Here is a 19989-nt window from a genome sequence, read left to right as displayed (position 1 = left end):
CTAGGGAGGGCCTCGTTTGCCATACTAAGACAATGGTACATTACATAGTGAGGTGTTTGGTGTCATCCTGAAGATTATGTTAGAAATTCAATATCAAGATCTGATTTATTAATGATATTTTATATCCTTTATAAAGAGGCTTTAACTTTTTTTTAGACTTTAATACATTATTTCCAATGTTCATATAGCTTCCATACTTACATGTCTATTAAATTCTGATACTGATTATGAACTATGTAGTGAGAAGGGTAAGATTTAGAGGCAAAAGATCTAGGACTAAATCTTGCAGTTCATAGTGACAAGATTTTGAGTAAGTCTCTTAACCTCTCAATGTTTCCACAAAACAGGAATAGCAACAGCATCTACTTAATAAGACTACTGGAAAGACTATATGAGATAATTATGTGAAGAATACTCTGCAAACTATAAAGAGCTGTATAAGTGACATGCGGGATTTGTTAAAATTTCAGGATAAGTTGGCAAAAAGGATGAGATACTTCTAATCACTTTAATCACTTTTTGTGACCCATACATTCATACACAGCCTAACACAGGATAACCCTCTAATTTCTATTACATACAAATACAAGTTCTGACCTTTTCGAGGATCTGATTTTTGCATGGTACCATCAGCTATGCCAAAAAGGGAATTGTTCCTCCTTAGCAAGATGGAGGAATCTAGAAGCAAAAGACAGAATAAATTAGAAATGTGAACTACTGAAGATCAAAGAAGACATGCAGTGAAATTAGGTTTTTATCAGAGGAAACCAGCAGTCTGAACATCCAACAGGACTTCCCAAGGGCAGCAACTTGCTTAGGTTTCCAATTTCCAGGATCCTTCCCTCAGCTTTGTAGGTTCAGAACCCTGATTCTGTTAAAAATACAGTAGACTTTTTGTGTGTGTGTGAGGAAGATTGGCCCTGAGCTAACATCTGTTGCCAGTCTTCCTCTTTTTGCTTGAGGAAGTCGCTGAGCTAACATCTGTGCCAGTCTTCTTCTATTTTATGTGGGATGCTGCCACAGGGTGGCTTGACGAGCAGTGCTAGGTCTGCGCCCGGGATCCGAGCCTGCAAACCCCAGGTCACTGAAGCAGAGTGCGCGATCTTAACCACTATGCCACTGGGATGGCCCCCCAAAATAGAACAGACTTTTTGAAGGCAGATCTGTAAGTCACTAAACAGTGATGGATAAACTAGAACATTAATTAATTAATTTACTGTGAGAAATGTAACAGCCACATAACTAAAATATCATACACTGAAAACTACAAAACATTGCTGAAAGAAATGAAAGACATAAATAAATGGAAAGACATCCTGTGTTCGTGAATTGGAAGACCAATACTGTTAAGATGACAGTACTACCCAGAGTGATCTAGAGACTCAATGCAATCCCTATCAAAACACCAAGGACATTTTCTTGCAGAAACACAAAAGGTCATCCTAAAATTCACTCCAAATAGCTTAAACAATCTTAAAAATAACAAACAAAGTTAGAAGACTCATACTTCCTGATTTCAAACTTACTACAAAGCTACAGTAATCAAAACTGTGTGGTACTGGCATGAGGACAAAATGAAAGAGAACAGACGCCTAGAAATAAACCCTAAAATATACGGCCAAATGTTCTTCGACAAAGGTGCCAAGACCATTCATTGGGAAAAGGATACTCTTTTCAACAAATGATGCTGGAAAACCTGAACACCCATATGCAAAAGAATGAAGTTGAACCTTCACCTTACACTGTATACAAAAATTAACTCAAAATGCATCAAAGACCTAAACATAAGAACTAAAATTACAAAACTCCAAAACACAGAGGAAAATCTTCATGACACTGGATTTAGCAATGATTCTTGGATATGACATCTAAAGCATAGGCAACAAAAAAGAACCCCAGATACACTGGATTTCACCAAAATGAAAAAAATTTGTGCATCAAAGGGCACTATCACTAGAGTGAAAAGACAACCTACAGAACAGTAGAAAATACTGGCAAATCGTATACCTGATAAGGGATTAATATCTAGAATATATAAAGAATTCGTACAATTCAACAACAAAAAACCCTCAAACAACCCAATTCAAAAGTGGGCAAGGGACATGAATATACATTTCTCCACTTACCTATACAGAGGGCCAATAAGCATATGAAAAGATATCATCATTAATCATTAGGGAAATGCAAATCAAAGTCACAATGAGATACCACTTCACAACCATTAGGATGGCTATTGTGGGGGGAAAAAAACCCTAAAACAAAAAATAAGTGCTGATGAGGATATGGAGAAATCAGAACCCTTATGAATTGCTAGTGGGAATGAAAAATGGTGCAGCTGCTGTGGAAAACCTCAAAAACGGAAACAAAGAATTACCATAGGATCCAGCAACTCCACTCCTAGGTATATACCCAAAAGAACTGAAAGCAGGGACTGAAACAGATACTTGTACTCTAACGTTCACAGCAGCATTATTCACAACAGCCAAAGGGTAGAAAGAATCCAAGTGTCCATCAATGAATGAATGCATAAACAAATGTGGTATATATGCATAATGGAATATTATTCAGCCATAAAAAGGAATAAAATTCTGATACTTGCTACAACACGGATGAATCTTGAAAACATTATGCTAAGTGACATAAGCCAAACACAAAATGACAAATATTGGATGATTCCATTTATACTTGGTAATAGAATAGGCAAATTCATAGAGATGGAAAGTAGAACAGAGGTTACCAAGGACTGGGCAGAGTGGAGAACAAAGAGTTATTTAATGGGTACAAAGTTTCTGTTTGGAATGATGAAAAAGTTCTGGAGATGGACAGTGATGAAGGCTATACAACACTGTAAATGTACGTAATGCCCTAAAATGGTTAAAACGGTAAATTTTACGTTATGTATACTTTACAATAAAAAAAAGAAACAGGTAAAAAGGCAGATCTGCACCAGGGTTTGACAGTTTCATTCAACCGTCTCACAACAGGAACACAAAAAGCTTCACAGGAACTTTCACGAAATTAAGTCCTGAGTCATAGCATTCCCTTTCTTGGGTAACCCCAGATGTAACCTGCTATCTATTTTCTTTATGACCTCTCATTTAGCATGTTTCCAAGCTGAGGATCTTCTGATAAACACATCCTTTCTTTGCATGTTACTATCTATAGTGTGGTACAGACAGGCTTTGGATTTGAGAATCAACTCAGTTACTAGCTATGTAAACTTGGACAAGTTACTAAATGTCTCTGGGACTCAATTTCTCCATCTTTAAAGTGGAAATAATAGTGTCTACTCCAGAGGATCTGTGAGGGTTGAATGGCATTATCTATTTTAATGAATTAACATACATAAGTGTCTGATAGATAGGTGGTGCTTCTCTGCCTCCCTAACTTTGTGTCATATTACCAATCACAGTTCTCTGTCTGCTGGCTCCGTTGGCATCCATGTGATCATCACCACAGCTCTCTGTGGTTGAGAGGGCCTTGCTACTGTCTCCATCAGAAACCTTCTCTCAAAGGCCAACATCCAAAAGACCAAAAGCACATGCAGACAAATCCATTTTCTGCCCATCTCACAAAACTCTCCTTACAGGATTCCATCCTCCCTGAGGGCAGAGACTGTCACAGGCTTATTTTATATCCCACATGTTGCCTACTAGAAAAAGTAACTTTCTCAAGTTTTAAATTGAACTTTCAACAATTCTAAGTTCTTCATAACAGGATCTTACATAAATTTCCAAGTATACAAGTTCTATTTCTATACTTGTAGTACCAAACAACGAGATAAAAACAGTAAGTATGGTTCTCTTTCAGTGATAAGAACACAAGCAAAATATATAAGGTGTTACTAGGTGTGACAAGTGACCATTTCAAAGCCTGCTACATTATAAGTGGCTTATATTAAAAGTGCCAGAAATAACAGAATGAGTCCAATATTCCACCATGAAAAAAATTCAATAATGAAGTTGATCTGATGTTAGAAAAAATATATTACACAAATCAGAAAAATCTCTATCTAATCTCCGCTTAAAAAGTAAAACATCAAGTCACGTAATGATCAGAGAACAGCATCAAATCAAAATTCATATAACTGATTAACTCCTAGATCACAGTGGTCAGACATTCAATTTGACCTTGTCTGACCTAAATTCCTTCAACAATACCAATTAGGATTACCGTTAGTATATATTTATTAAACACGCCTAAGTGAAAAACTGGAATCAAGAGACAGAGAACCACAGAACAAAGAAACTGCAAAGTCACAAGGAAAAGAGGCTAGCATCATTTTGTTAAAGGGACTTTCACATGGTTAACTTACAGAACCATCATAGGAGGAGGAACTATACGCTAGGTTCTGTGCTAAGCACTTTAAAAACGACTTTTTTGTTAAAGCATAATATACAAACTGAAAAGCACACAAATCCTAAGTATGAAGCTCAGTGAGCTTTTACAATGTGTCTACAAACCAAGAAAAGAGATCACTGCCAGCACCCAACGTACTCTCTTATGTCCTCTCCCAGTCATTACTCCACCCAAGCGTAAACACTGTCTTGACTTCTATCATGGTAGATTACTTGCGCCTGTTTTGAACTTTATATAAATAAAATTATGTCAAACGTACTCTTTTACGTTCACGTCCTTCCACCCAACATTTTGTTTGTGAGACTCATCCATGGCGTCCCTACCAGGCACTTTTATCTTCACTACTTGATTTAAAGCACTCAACAATTCTGGCATTTCCCATTTAGGTTAAAAAAAAAAAAAAAAAGCTGCGGTTCTGAAGTTAAACAAGATTAATTAAGGCATTCAAGGTCACACAGTTACTAAGTGGAAAGGCTAAAATTTTAAAGTTTTGTCTAACTTCAAAGTCCATCTCTTTTTGGTTCCATTATGATTGCTTACTACAGTTTAAAAACAACACAAAGTTAATCCCTTCCCTAGTTTACTTATCACAGGCCATATACAGGATATGGCAAACAGTCAAGTAGTATGCAAATGTAAGAAATTATTATTAGCACAAAAAGGAGCTACAAGGGCAGTCGCTTTCAAATCTCTTTTGATTGTGACCCACAGACTTAAACCAGGGCATTTTTACAACAACATGCATTCCCAAAAACCTTACATTCTGTAAAAATTATGTAGTCAAAATAGGCTCGTCCCTGGGAAAAACAGAGTTAGGAATAGGCTACCAAAAGCCCATGGAACTTTATATCCTTTACACCCACACCTCCACAAGGATCTCAGTCATTAAGAAAAGGTTAAATTAGGCTCAACAAACTGAATTAAAAAGAAGGAAGAAGGGTATGATCCATTTCAGAATAATTTCCAATTAAAATGATTTTTAAAAACAAAGTTTTAATGTGTAAAGGAACAAATGTGCAGCTATCCAGAACATTAAGCTTCTAAGAGTGACTTGTTTCCCCAAGCTTTCCTGGAGTGAACATTTGAAGGCATGTCACCATCTGCAGACAGGAGCCACTTAACAAAACCTTTTCATGGCAACAAAATTAAAACCTGAGGTCAGAGGCATATGGCTTTGGGGGCCAATAAGAGACTATTAACCCATTTGCCATCTTTTATCTGTTCACACTTCCCAAGCAGACCTTTGAAGGATGCCTATGCTACAAGGTACCAGAGATCTCAAGATCAACTTTATTTTATTAGCGTCTAATAGGACATAGCTCCACAAGGAAAACTACCTCCTCAGACACAGAGCCCTGAGAATAGACTAAATTCTTACCTGCTTATGCCACGGAGACAGGTACAGAAGTAATTTGGGCTCACTGACACAGCAGCATCTATAAACCATTCTATAAATTCCCCTAAATCTCAGGTTCTTAGCCTAAAAAAAGTGTTATGATGACTCCTTGGCATTAGCCAGAGTCTGGAATGAATCTTATAGAATTACAAACTTGGGGCAACTATGCTTTCTCTGTACCAAGAAACTGAGATGCAACTTAGACTTAAACTTGACCTGACTCATTCTATGTCACTGAGTAGTCACTTCCTTGGGGCTTCAAATTCTTCATCTGAAAACCAGGAGAGGAGAACTCTATAGCGCCTTCCCAGGCGGGTCTCATGTTTACTATAAACTAGCTACACGCCTCTGCTTCCTCATCATCCGCCTCTACAAGTTTCTGATTTTATGGCTGCAGAGAAAATCCTATTGCTATTTAAATAAGGGACATTGTTCAAGAATATCAGTTAGTTTTCCTGCAAGCTACTCAGGCAATTGTCCTGACACTCATTTCTGCTGGGAAATTTTGGGACGACCTCTTTCTTCATTGTAACAGTAAGACCAGAGGCTACAGAGGGGCTGCCGGTGGAGAGTGTCTTATGTGAATCTGAAACAGGACAGCAATCTCAGAAAAGGGCCCTCTTCTCTAGAAAACTGACCTGACTGAGAGGGCGTAGAATAATCTTTGAGATGTGGTATTAAGCTAAGGCGTATCATAGATTTAAAAAAATGTATTTTGGGGTGATACAGAAAGAATATATAATAAGCATTCCAAACAGCTAAGGCAGAAGAGTTGCACCATTTGCTAGCTGTCACTCAGTATTTATTAGGAATCTTCTTCTTGCTAATCCTGAGAATAACGTCTTTTCAAATAAGTCAGAAAACCTTTGTTTATAATCACAGAACCAGCAAGAACCAACAGGCATGAGAAGAAAAAAACAAAGCCCAGTTTCACTTCAGAGACAAAAGTTTATGGTTGCTTAGCTTTTTGACTCAGTTTGTTTTTTTCAATTTTGGAAATTCAGCATTTAGGACACAAGATGCCTCACTCAACTTTCTCAGTTTTTGACCCAGCAATTCATCCCTTAATTAAAATCTACTTTAATTCTTCCTCATTTTAAGTCTCTGGGGTTCGCTGGACCAGGATTAGTGGTAACTTATATCAGAAAACAATTTAAGTTTATTTAATCGAAATCACTGACAGGTGTCTAACCTGTGCAATACTCTCTAACATAGAGTGGTGATTCATAACTTTTTTCCCCTGCACTGACTGACCCGAAGAATACAAAACACTCCTATCACTGGGGCAGGCTCACTGAAGAAGTGATTTTCTTTTCTTTTCTTTTTTTTGAGGAAGATTAGCCCTGAGCTAACATCTGCTGCCAATCCACCGCCTTTTTTTTTTTTTTTTTTTTTTTGCTGAGGAAGACTTGCCCTGAGCTAACATCCATGCCCATCTTCCTCTACTTTATATGTGGGATGCCTACCACAGCATGGCTTGCCAAGCAGTGCCATGTCTGCACCCAGGATCCAAACTGCTACACCGCCAGGCCAGCCCCAAAGAACTGATTTTCAACAAGAGGGTAGGAGGCAGGATTTGTCTGATGGGGAGGGAGGCTCCCCTGGCAAAAGTGTTGTGGACTCTCCAGGGGTATTTGTGTAATTAGGAAAAGCACCTCCCCCAGTCCATATGCTTCTGCCACTGCCCTTCCTCCTGACCCAGGATCTACAGCACAGCCGCCCAACAGAAACGTCATTCAAGCCACTTACATCATTTTGTTTTCTAGTACTCACATTTTTTAAAATTTGAAAAAGAAACAAATTTTAATAGGAAAATAATTTTAAGAATGCATTTTATTTAACCCAATATATTGAAATATTATCATTTCAGTCACTAATCATCATAAAAATCAATGAAAATACTTTATATTCTCTTTTACATTGTCTTCAAAATCTAGTGTCTATTTACAATTATAGCTTATCTCAATTCAGATGCTAAATTTTCATCAGAAATATTTGTTCTGTATTTAAATTTCATAAAATTTACAGGTGAAAAAGATTCATATACCCAAATTATTTAAAACATACTTAAAATTTTTCCAATAACTATACTGAGGTTCAGTTTTTAAATTTACAGAAAATTAAACAAAATTTACAATTCAGTACTTAGTCACACTAACCACATGGCTATCATGTTAGACAGCCCACACCGAGAGGAAATAAATGATCAAATTAAACATTAAGCACTCGCTACGTGCCAGCAGTGTTCTAAGCACTTCACTCGTACTAAGTCGCTCAGTTCTCACAAGAGGTCCTGTTATTATCTTCATCTTATTGATGAGGAAACCAGTGCAGAGAGATGTCTTACAATTTGCCCAAAATTACACAGTTAGTAAATGGTGGAGCTGGGATTCAAAGCAAGGGAATTTGGCCCATTTCTTATCTCCGAGACTTAGGATTTTCCCAGGAAAACTGGGCTATTTAGGATGTCCCAGGAGTAATTGCAATCTTTTGCCTACGTCTGGCTAGAGGCTCCCAGCATTGGCTGATTTTCTCCATTATATGGCCCTACCTTGGTTATATATGTAAATTAGATGTCACTCTCCTGCTTAACATCTTCCAAAGGCTCCCCACACCACTTAAGATTAAACCTGAGTACTTGACCCTGACTCATACAACCCTACAGGCTCTGACCCCTCCCCTACCACCTCCTCTCCTACACCTCTGTGTTCACTCTGCTCCAGCCAGCTGGCCTTCTCTGCTCCCGATGCAGGACAAGCTCCTTACTACCTTAGGGCCTTTAGACTACCTGGAATGTTCCACCCCATATTTATATGGCTGGCTTCTTATCATTCAGGTCTCAGCTTAAATGTCACCTCCCCAGAGAACCCTCCCCCGACCACTCAACCTGAAGGAGTCACCAAACGCTCTCTGTCATACCACTCTTAATCCTTCACAGCAGTTAGCAAATTTAATCCGTTCCTTGTCTATTTATTGTCTCCTCCCCAGGGCCTTGTCTGTGTTATTTACTCAGCACTCTATCCAGCCCTGGAATAGTGCCCGGTACAGAGGAGGCTCTCAATATTGGAATGAAGTGAATGAATGTTAATCACTAAGGAAAAAAAGGGCCTAAAATTCAAAATTTACATGACCAGAACACAGTGACTACTTTCTGAATTTAAAAAATATTTGGATATTTTGTAATTAAAACTTATACTTGATTTCTGAGAGAGGACTAGTTAAGGAAAATCTCTTAAAATGAAACAAAAACAAGCTGGGTCCTTCAGTATCCTGAAAGTCACTCTCAAATCTGACAGGATCATTACATAAAGGTGATGAGGATGGACGGAGCTGAGAGACATAATCATGAACATAATTTAGCTTTTCAAAGATGTTTCCGAACACAGTCCTCACAGCTTATTAAGGAAATCCACATAACATAAGGCAAATTCTATCTGATTAAAACTCATTTAAAATATAGGCATTGAGATGACAAAAGATTTAGAAAGTATGAGAAACTGCCTAGCTACCTAGCAGCACTGGAAAATAGAGAAGAGTGCCATGGAAGAATCAGAGACTCTGAAGAATTTCTGTAACATATAATCTAAGCAGAGCTATCCAACGGAGACAATCAATCAACGCTGCGAGTCTCTAACCAGACACAGGTGAAGGGCTGTATTCACTCCTGGGGCACAGTAAATAGACCAACTGTCCCGGGCAAAGACCCGAGCTCAGAAACAAGAAATGGAAGTTGATGGAGCGCATGGAGACGTCTGAGATTTTAAGACGCCCCGCTCTATGCAAACAAAGCTTCCAAGTGCAGCGTTTGCCACTAGGCACAAAACGTACGGTATTATTTTTATTAATTTTTAAAGAAACTTTAAAAGGAGAAGGAGACAACAAGGACTATATAAAGAACCTACTCTAAACGTAACACTGAAAAAAGATTAACTAAAGGCATTCTCAGGAAAAGGCAATGGGATGAGCTGAGATTAGAAAGGATAGCCTAGGAGCACAGAAAATACAAAGAGATACAAATAATGAACAACCTGGTAAGTAAAATTCCCCACAGGTACAAAGCAATGTAAACAGGAAAACTGCAATTTAATCACAAATATTTGAAATGTATTTGCACTCCTGGCTTCTAAATTAGTTTAAAAAACCTCTTTCAGAAAAGTCCTAAAAAATCACCAAAGAAATTTCAATACAGCTGGGTGGGTAGAGGGACAGATAGATAGGTGATATTAACAAGTAATGGTAAAATTTAGGTTGTGGATATAAGGTTTTTCATTGCAAAACTCTTTCAATTTTGTTGCATGTTTGAAATTTGTCATATGTAAAAAAACCCCAAAACTTTAAAATATCTCAAAGAAGCTGCTGCCTCAAAGCTCAGCACTGGGCAGTAGTGAAAAGGTGGTGGGCTGGAGCAGAGACTGCAGGAAAGAACGGACAGTAACTGCTTTTCAGCACTTTTATATATAATGACTATTTCATCACAACAAACCTGAAAGGTGGGTGACATTATCTCCATTATACACACACACACACACACACTCTCTCTCTCTCTCTCTCTCTCTCTCTTTGAGGCTGAGGGCTGAGAGTACTTTAACCAAGTTACCTGAATATCAGTGATCAAGCCTGATCAAGCCTAGGGTCAAAATATGCATATAGGTTTAAAAATCTTCCTAAAAATCTAAATCTATCTTTACTATTTATTTTCTACACGTATCTAAGAAAGTGACTCTCTCTCAGCTTTACTTGGAGAAGCACTTTAAAAAATGAGAACATGTGAAATATACTTTATAAAACATAATATTTTTTTACGATATATTACACAAAATATAAATGACTTCCAGCTTCAAAGACCTTTATAATTTTCAAAGTTAACTGACTTATATACTATCTTATTTGTATTACAGTTACATACATCTTTCACAGTTCTTTTAGCACTGAAATTCCCTTGAAATTAGGATCCAGATCTGATTCATTTCTACAGTCTTTCTAACAGTATCTTGAATAGTAGTTTAGTGAGTGTTTAGTTAAGGAAAGAACGTGATCCTCACAACAGATCTGCAAGGTGGCTAGGACACCTATTCACATTATTCTTATTAAGCACTTCAGAAACAGGCAGACTAACCTCTGATGCTAGTGCTCAGCTAAAAAGCGCATCTGTTGAGCCAGGGCTCCAATCTTTTCCTATTGCACTACCAACTCCAAAAAGACACCACGCCTGATTCTCTAATTGAGAGTCTGGCAGAACGTCCAAAGGAAAAAACTTGAGTTATGTTATTTTGTAAATGTTGGGAAATCCTGAAATATGGATCTTAATGAGAATACAAAATGTTTGTAAACTTTGATTTCCTTCTGTTTTATTGAGACACAGCAGTAGAAGAAAAATGACAGTGCTTCTTAAAAATCCTAAACTTGGTTATAAGTTACCTAAAACTCAACAAAAACAGAAGTTGAAATATAACAGCTAACATTTATACCCAGTTCTTTGGAGCAATTCCATGTATCTACATTATTTCATATGAGTTTCCGTAACATCCAGTGAGAGATTTCCATTATTCCCATTTCACTAATGAGGAAATTTCCGAGTTAGTTTAGAAAGTTAGTAGGTGGTTGAAATGGGATTTGAAACAATCTAGGCAATGCTCTTTGCAGTATACTATGGTGTTACCTGCTTGCACAACACTAGTCAATAGCCTTCTAACTTGTCTCTCTACTACCATTCCATTGTTGTATGGCAACCAGAGTAATCCTTCTAAAATAAACATTCAATCATGTTGCTTCTTTGCTTAAAATCCTTCAATGGAGCCATGTAGCCTATAGAATGCAATTCACTGAAGTCCTTGGTATTGCATACATAAATTGAAATCCTTTAAGATTTGGCCCCTGACTACTTCTCCAGTCTCATTTCATCTTTTCTTCCTCTAAGTTATTCTAAAGGATCTACAGTCCCTCAACCATCTGCAACAAAGTCCATTTTCCCATTAAACACTGAACTCGTCAACTTACAACTCACCCTTCAAAATTTAACTCAGAAATCAATGTATCTCCTTTTCCTTGCTCAGTCTTCTTAGCTCTTTTCCCTAGACACATTTCCTCTTTTATGCTATGTTTATATCTGCTTCATACTTATAGCATTTAAATACTGTATTACAATTCTTTGTTTACATACCTCTCCCCCCTATTTGGCAGTGAAGCCCTAAGTGAAGTCTTATTCATCTTTATATCCCTGCCTGACAGTAGTAGACATCAGATACATGTTAGTTGAGTTGAATTCAAATACACTCACTTAGAAAGTACAGAAGTGTTAAAACAGGACTCGAATTTTGTAAAATACATATGTTTCAAAGGGGGAAAAAAGAGCCTGAAACCCTTTAACTAAACTGTATATAACAATGGGAGCTGCCCTGAAGGTCCCTGCTAGTACCTTGTGCCCCAGCTGGACCTCCAGAAGGTTCATTACTTTCATATTACTACTGTGGCAATTTATTAATGAGCTCAGCGCAAGCAGGACAAATTGAAATGACAGCTCTGGCAACTAACATCTCTTATTTATCACTAGAGCTAGCCTCCCACTGGCAGTGCCATGGATAAGCGTTCCTCAATGCAAAACAAAATTTACAGAGTATCTTCTAAGAGAGCTGCAAACATTGTGACTGGCACTAAGGGGAATCCAAAAAAGTATAGGTCCTCGTTAGGACAGGAAAAGAACGTGTTCTTGAAAAATAACTCAAAACTGAAAAACACAGATTCAAACATCCATTAGAAGTAATGGTAAAGAATTCATTATGTAATTCATCATTTATGGGTCAACTGCCTATCCAGAGGCTAAGTGAAGTGCCACTGGGGCTCTTCTTGTTTCACCCTGATGGAGGCAGGTGTTACAAAGTATGCATGAGAAGGAAACCAAGAACGAGTACCAGGCATTCTGGTAGAAGGAAGGTCTGTAAAACTAAAGCCCCTACCCCTCCAACAGGCTGAAGGCTTCTTGGTACCAAAGCATCCCCACCAATGATTTAAGCCTGCTCTCCTGAGATAAAACAAAGACAAATCATAAGCTGACAACATAACAAAAGTAAACTTTATAGTACAACTAGACATACAAATATGGTTTAAAAGAGAAGAGAAATAAAAACTATAAATATTTCCTATTCCTATAAATATAATAGGAAATTATAAAATTTTCTACCACAGGGTAGGAAGCCCTGTGGATACAGGGAGATACCATATCCTCTTTGTCTTTCACTGATGACTACAGTAACTCCAGGCAGCTTCTTAGCACTGCCATAACAAAGTGCAACAACCTGCCTGTAATAAACGACAGAAACTTATTCTCTCACAGTTCTAGAGGCTAGAAGTCCAAAATCAAGGTGAAGCCTGCAGGGGAAGATCCTTCCTTGCCTCTTCCAGCTTCTGGTAGCCCAGGAAACTAATCCAGATTTTGGTACTGATGAGAGTGGAGTGCTGCTCTAACAAATACTTAAAAATGCGGAAGTGGCTGTGGAATTGAATAACGGGTAGAGGCTCGATAGGAAAAAACCTAGATTGCTTTGGAGAGATGGTTGGTAGAGATATGAACATTAAAGGTGCTTCTAGGGAGGCCTTAGAAGGAAATGATGAACATGTTACTCGACAGTAGAGAAAAAGCACTTCTTGTTTGAAAGGGGCAGAAAACTTGTCGGAATTGCATTCAGTCATTGGGTGAACTTATAAGTGATGAACTTGGATATTTTGCTGACAGGATTTCTAAGCAAAGTATTGAAATGTGGCCTAGTTTCTCCTTGGGGCTTATGGTAAAATACAAGAAGAGATATACTGAGGAATGAACTGTTAAGCAAAAAGGAACTGGCCCTTGATGATCTGGAAAATTCTCCACCTATCCAGACAGCATACTCTGGAAACAGGGCCAAGGGTGTGGCTGAACAAACTCATGGCTAGAATCAATCATCTCAGAAGCTAGGAATAGAGATACTGTTACCCAGGAAAGATCTGTGGAGGACCCTCTTGTCAAACGGTTTGGACCCCCATGAACTGCATGGGAGACTGACAAGGTTTTTGGGAATTTTATACAAAAAGTGCTGCCAGCCTGGACTGAAAGGAACGGAGATGGAACAAAATGAAGGAAGAATAATACCAAGGGCAGAGCCACAGATGCAGATGTCTAGGCCAGTGGGACCCTCTCAGGCTGAAAGGGGACTGCCCCAGAAGAGAGAGCATGGAGCCACAGAGGATTATCCCCAGGCTTTGAAATCTAACGGAATTTGCCCTACTGGGTTGGGAATTTGCTTTACGCTAATGATCTTTTTATTCCTTCCATTTTGTCCCTTTTGTAATGAAAATGTCTTCTTACGCCTGTCCTAACATTGTATCTTGGAAGCAGGTAACTTGTTTTCTAGGTTTCACAGGTCAACAGATGGAGGGGAACTTGGTCCCAGGATGGACCATACTAGAGTCTCATCCATATCCGATTTAGAAGATGAGATTTGGGACTTTTTGAGTTGACTATATGTAGGCAAGATTTTAGACTTAGAGTTGATGCTGGAATGGGTTAAGATTTTGGGAGATGCCGGGATGGGGTGAATGTATTTTGCACACGGGAAGGAAACAAATATTGGGGGATCAGAGGGTAGACTGTTATGAGTTGAACTATATTCCCAAATTGTGTTCTCCTGGTACCTGCAAATGTGACCTTGTTTGGAAATAGGGTCTTTGTAGACATAATCAAGTTAAATGAGGTCATTAGGGTGGGCCCAAATCCAGTATGACTGCTATCTTAATAAGAAAAGAAAAACACCATGTGAAGACAGACACACACAGGGAGAACACCACGTGAGGCAGAGACACAGTGATTCAACTGCAAGCCAAGGATTGACAGCGACAGGCTAGAAGAGGCAAGGAAAGATTCTACCTAAAGTCTCAGAGGGAACGTGGCCCAGCAGACACTTTAATTTTGGAGTTCTACTCTCCAGACTATGAGAGAATAAATTTTTGTTTTCAAGCCAACTAATATGTGGTAAAATTTGTTACAGCCGCCCTAAGAAAGTAAAACAACCCTAGCTAGTATATATCCACGACTTACTACATACCAGGTACGGTGTTAAGCACTTTACACCAATGATTACATTTAATTTTTACCACAACTTCAAGAGGAAAATAAACAGAATAACTCTCGACTACAATACTCCTACCCACTACACTCAACTTTCTCTTATGTAGCATGTGTTGTATAACAAATAATCTGTCTGGTTTTTGTCCCTCGGTCCTGGCACAGAACTTCTAGAACCCTTTGAATTTTCCAAGTGATGGGAGTATCTCTGTTATTCAGCAGCCCATTGGATCACACATGATTTTATGCTAATGAGATGGCTCATGACAGGGGCTGGTTGCCAGAAAGACCAACCATGTGATTAGTGGGTTGGGGCTTTGGATCTGCCCGACCTTCAGAGTCTACATGATGAAACCCCAATCAAAACTCTGGACACTGAAGCCCAGTGGAGCTTCCTAACTGGTAAACACATCAACGTGCCAGGAGGGTGATGTGCCCTGACCCCACAGAGAGAGGACGTGGAAGCTCTGTATTCAGGACTCGCCCAGACCTCATCCTCTGTGTCTTTCCACTTGGCTGTTCCTGATCTGTATCCTTTATAATGAACCTAATCATAGGTATGGCACTTTCCTGAGTTCTGTGAGTTGTTCTAGTGAATTACTGAACCTGCAGGGGATCTATGAACCCCTCAGATTTGTAGCCAGTTGGTCAGAAATGTAAGTGGCCTGAGGACCTCACTTGAGGCTGGCATCTGAAGTGGGGGCAGTCATGTTGGGGACCACATTCCCCTAAACCTGTGGAATCTCACACTAACTCTGGGTGGTTATCACAATGGACTCCTATGGTGGCCCAATATACCCAACAGTAACCACTGATGGAAAACAGAAAACGTGCTACACAAGATCCAAGTCACTTGGTCTTTCAGCTGTTTGACTTTCATATACCATTTTTTCAGACATTATGTATTAATCAACACTCAAACTTTTTCTAATATGCAGAGTTGGGCTTTTCATTATTTCTCTTGAGAAAAAATGATTTTGAGCCAAAGCATGGAGGAATGTCTACCAGGGAAAAGAGTTGGGGCTTGGCTAGGTGTTGAGGCTTATTCACTCATGCAAGGTAAGGACATAATCCCCAGGTGGGAGACCCTCTGCCTGACTCAGTTGTTACTCACTAAGCCCAGAGTGGCAGCACACTGGGCTGTGGGCAGGCAGCAGTTGGGGGAATTTCACCAGGAGACATGAACATGTGTTTGGAGGGACTGCCTCCAACTCCTTGACTCAGGGAATAATGATAATTTCCCCAAAAGTGTTGTTTTTATGAACTAAGCCCTATAAGTAACTGAAATAGAACATAATTTTTTTAAAAAATGAGCCATTTAAAGTTAACATGTTTAGCATAGTAATAGATTCAAACAGGATTCCGTTTTGGTGACGGTAATTTTTTTATATCTGTCATCTCCAACTAGCCTCTAAGGTCCCTGAAAGCAGTAACCACATTTATAGCTGTCTCTGTCTCAGAGACCAACTTACCTGGATAGGAAAGGAGGGACAGATTCAGAGCATACAATTTGTTCAGCTTAGTTAACACGTTTTCGTGACTTCTAAAGCTAGATCAAGTGAGATGCTAGGAATACAGGAATGAATGATATGGTCCTTGTCTTTGATAAGAGCTCATAATCCAAAGGAATCCAAAAATAAAGTTCATATTCTTCACTAGAACTTTCCTCGTGCTATTTTTTGGAAATCTGAAAAAGGTAAACTGGTATATTAGAGGACAAGGAAACCATGAAGCATATCGTTCTCTTTCCAACGCCATCTTGACGTGGGTTAGAGTCAGGCTTACTTCACCAACTTTTGGTGTAATGGACACAGCAGAAGCCTTAGTCATAGAGAATACAGATCAAATTCTGCATCTGATACTTCATATACCTATGACCTCACATAAATTATTTAATCTCCTTAGCCTCATCTTCTTTAACTATCAAATGAGGATGGATAAGGCCATTTATTGGCATACAGCGCAAAGATTAAATAAACAATGTGCCCGCCCCCCAAAAAAAAGTACTAAATGGTAACCATTATTATCATTACTATGATCATCATTAATACTATATTTCAAAATTCAACAAGGCATGCAGTTACAAAAGGAGAAATATTGCTTGATTTCTCTTAATGAGGTTCCTAGAGATCAAATTCATTGAGGCAGAAAGTAGAATGGTGGTTGCAGGGGCTGGGAGGTGGGGGCGGGTAGGGAGGAATGGGGAGTTAATGTGTAATAGGTACAGAGTTTCAGTTGGGGGAGATGAAAAAGTTCTGGAGATGGATGCTGGTGATGGCTGCACAATGATATGAATGTACTTAACGTCACAGAACTGTATACTTAAAAATGGTTACAGTGGTAAATTTTATGTTATGTATATTTTACTACACACAAGAAAACTGAACAGGGCATGGCTGAATGCTTACAGCAAAAGACTAGGGAACAAAAGGACTGAAGCCTGACATCACTAAGCAATGACAAATCCCTGAGAGTAGACCCATCTACAGATGATATGAACAGATATATAACCTTAAGCTGGCAGCATTAAGTCAAAGAGATATATCTATATCTGGTTTTAGGAAACATTTGCATCATCCTAACATACCTTACTTGGAAATATGAAGTGGACAGAGAGGGTAGGAAAGAAGGAGGGAAGGAAGGAGGGAGAGAGAGGCGGAAGGAAAGAAAGAAAGGAAAGTGAAGGGAAGGGGGAAGAAGAAATGACAGAATGAAAGAAAGAAAAAAAGGAAGGAGAAAAAGAAAGACATTGTGAGTATAAAACAACTGCTTTGAGTGACTTAGTGCTCTGTTATAACAACGGCAACAAATGTGATAAAAGTGACGCTGGTGGAGACAGGCAGGGAAAGATTCTTTTACAAAAGTTAAACAAAAGTTGGATTTCCTCAAAATTTTTAGTTTTATAGCCATACAGTTAGAACTATATAAGCATCTTCATAAAGGAAAAAAACAAAACCTTGAAACGAGTATTGTTAAACTAACTCTTTACAACATGAGGTTTCTTAGGACTGCACCCTCTATATTACAGCAAAAGAGACTACCAAAACCCACCACAGTACTAAGGGGGAGGAGAGCATGATGCCAAGGAACTCTGCAGAGGTAATGCTTGGAAAATCCAGACAGCTGACACCTAGAAGACTTTTTTTAACATGGGCATTAGGGTCCAAACAGCTAGGCTGGTGGGTTTGGGGGCAGAGTTTTCACTTCTGGGAAGGGGTAACTCAAACACTTGAGAAGGGTCCTGGACAGCAATCTAAACAGAAAGTGAGAATGGGAACCAAGATTGCACAATGGGATGGTTTGACTCCACCATTTTCCATAGGACATTCTTGCTGATAAGATCACTTATCTATAATGATAGGGTAGTAGAGAAAACTGGGAAGATCTTGACCAACAGCAAATCTAGTCCAAATCATATAATTTATCCCTAAATTTCATAATGTCTTTTATTAATCTGAATTTTCTGAGAATTAGTCCTAAACTCTGTAAGGAATAATTGTGGAAGGTTTTGAAATGGTATATTCTACCAAAGGAATGCTAGAGCCTTCCAGGATTATCTGATCTTACAGAGAGGTGTCCCTTGGTCTGCCTCTGACCAGGCTATTTTATGACTTTGTTGTAAATTGACAGTAATGCAAATAATTTCTGTCCAGTGAAATGCAAACTGTGTCCACGGAATTCAATTGATATCGCTCTATGGATACTGAGCAGTTTTGTATCCACTTGTAAATTAATTTCAGAATACTCCAAAAATATGTGGTGCTTTGAATTCTCTTTTGAACCATTTTTGTATTCTTTGTTTTCTACAGAGTTCAATAAAATTTTTGTTCATTTTATATTTGCATGAGTCGTGATTTTATCTTTTTTCCCCCCTTTCATCGACCTTGCTCCATTTCCTCCACCCTCTAGCCCCTGGCAACCACCATTCTACTCTTTGTTGCTGTGAGTTTGAGTTTTTCTTAAGAGTCCACATATAAGTGGCACCATGCAGTGTTTGTCTTTCTCTGTCTGGCTTATTTCACTTAGCATCATGCCCTCCAGGGTCAGTCATGTTGCCACAAATGGCAAGATTTCCTTCTTTTTAAGGGCTGAATAATATTCCATTGTATATACACCATGTTTTCTTTATCCATTCACCCACCAATGGACCCTTAGGTGTTTTCCCTATCTCGGCTATTGTGAATAAGTGATTTTACCTTTTTTTTCCCCCTGCTTTTTCTTCCCAAATCCTCCCAGCACATAGTTGTATATTCTAGTTGTGGATCCTTGACTTTACCTTTTTAAAGAAAATTATCCCTCAACATCCCCAACAAATCTTTAATTTCATTTGGGGCAGGGATTGTGTTTTTCACTGTGTTGTGGTGAAATGAAACTAGATTGGGAAAAGGCCTGGGTTTAGTCCTTATTCAATAAGTACTGATTGAATATGACCTTGACTAATTGTCATCTCTCATCTGATGGCCAGTGTCATCTCTAATTCTCACTGGTTCATATATCAAATGGGATTAATTCCTGCCTGCCAACTTTCAAAGGCCAGTCTAAGAATCAGATGAGTGAATAACCCGCAAGCACTTAGGTAATCTTAAAGCTCCCAGGTCCATCACCCACGATGCCATCGAAGCAATTTTCCTATAACATCTAAGAGATCCTCTTTGGACTCTGCTCCAAACTCACTGCCTCCCCTTGCCTAGAGGATGACATTTAAACTCCTTAGGATGGTAGACAGTCTTTTGGATAATCCAGTCCTTGTCTACCCCTAGTCACTTTCTCAACCTTAACATCACAGCAGAAATCAAGTACTTATATAGTCCCAAACATTGTACATGCTGGTATCTTCCTTCTGGAAGGCACTCCACTGGGGCCAGTCTGGTGGCGTAGTGGTTAAGTTCACGTTCTCTGCTTGGGCAGCCCCAGCCAGTTCGGATCCCAGGCGCAGACCTATGCACCGCTCACCAAGCCATGCTGTGGTAGGCGTCCCACATATAAAGTTGAGGAAGATGGACATGGATGTTAGCTCAGGGCCAGTCTTCCTCAGCAAAAAGAGAAGGATTGGTGGCGGATGTTAGCTCAGGGATAATCTTCCTGGGGGAAAGGAAAAAAAAAAAAAAAAAAGGAATGCCCTCTCCTTCAGCCCTCCAGC

The 19989-nt window shown here is 39.0% G+C and overlaps 1 protein-coding gene across 42 annotated transcripts in view; it reads right to left on the bottom strand.

Moving 5' to 3' along the window:
- The window catches only part of SCMH1 (Scm polycomb group protein homolog 1), a 185703-nt gene that overhangs the window by 146271 nt on the left and 19443 nt on the right, over window positions 1-19989 (bottom strand). For 23 of the 42 annotated variants that reach the window (XM_044770489.2, XM_070510172.1, XM_070510177.1 and 20 more), the window contains exon 2: window positions 598-678. The exons of 18 other annotated variants lie outside the window; for them this stretch is intronic. In XM_044770489.2, the coding sequence (XP_044626424.1) occupies window positions 598-622 (25 nt within the window). In that variant the 5' untranslated portion in view covers window positions 623-678. Of the gene's footprint in view, window positions 1-597; window positions 679-19989 lie in introns of those variants that run through there. One more of the 42 variants, XM_044770500.1, reaches the window with a different exon arrangement.

This window comes from Equus asinus, chromosome 5, assembly GCF_041296235.1.
Source record: "Equus asinus isolate D_3611 breed Donkey chromosome 5, EquAss-T2T_v2, whole genome shotgun sequence".
Classification (NCBI taxonomy): Eukaryota; Metazoa; Chordata; class Mammalia; order Perissodactyla; family Equidae; genus Equus; species Equus asinus.
Note: the sequence above shows the minus strand (reverse complement) of the source record. Positions and strands in the feature narration are given on the sequence as shown.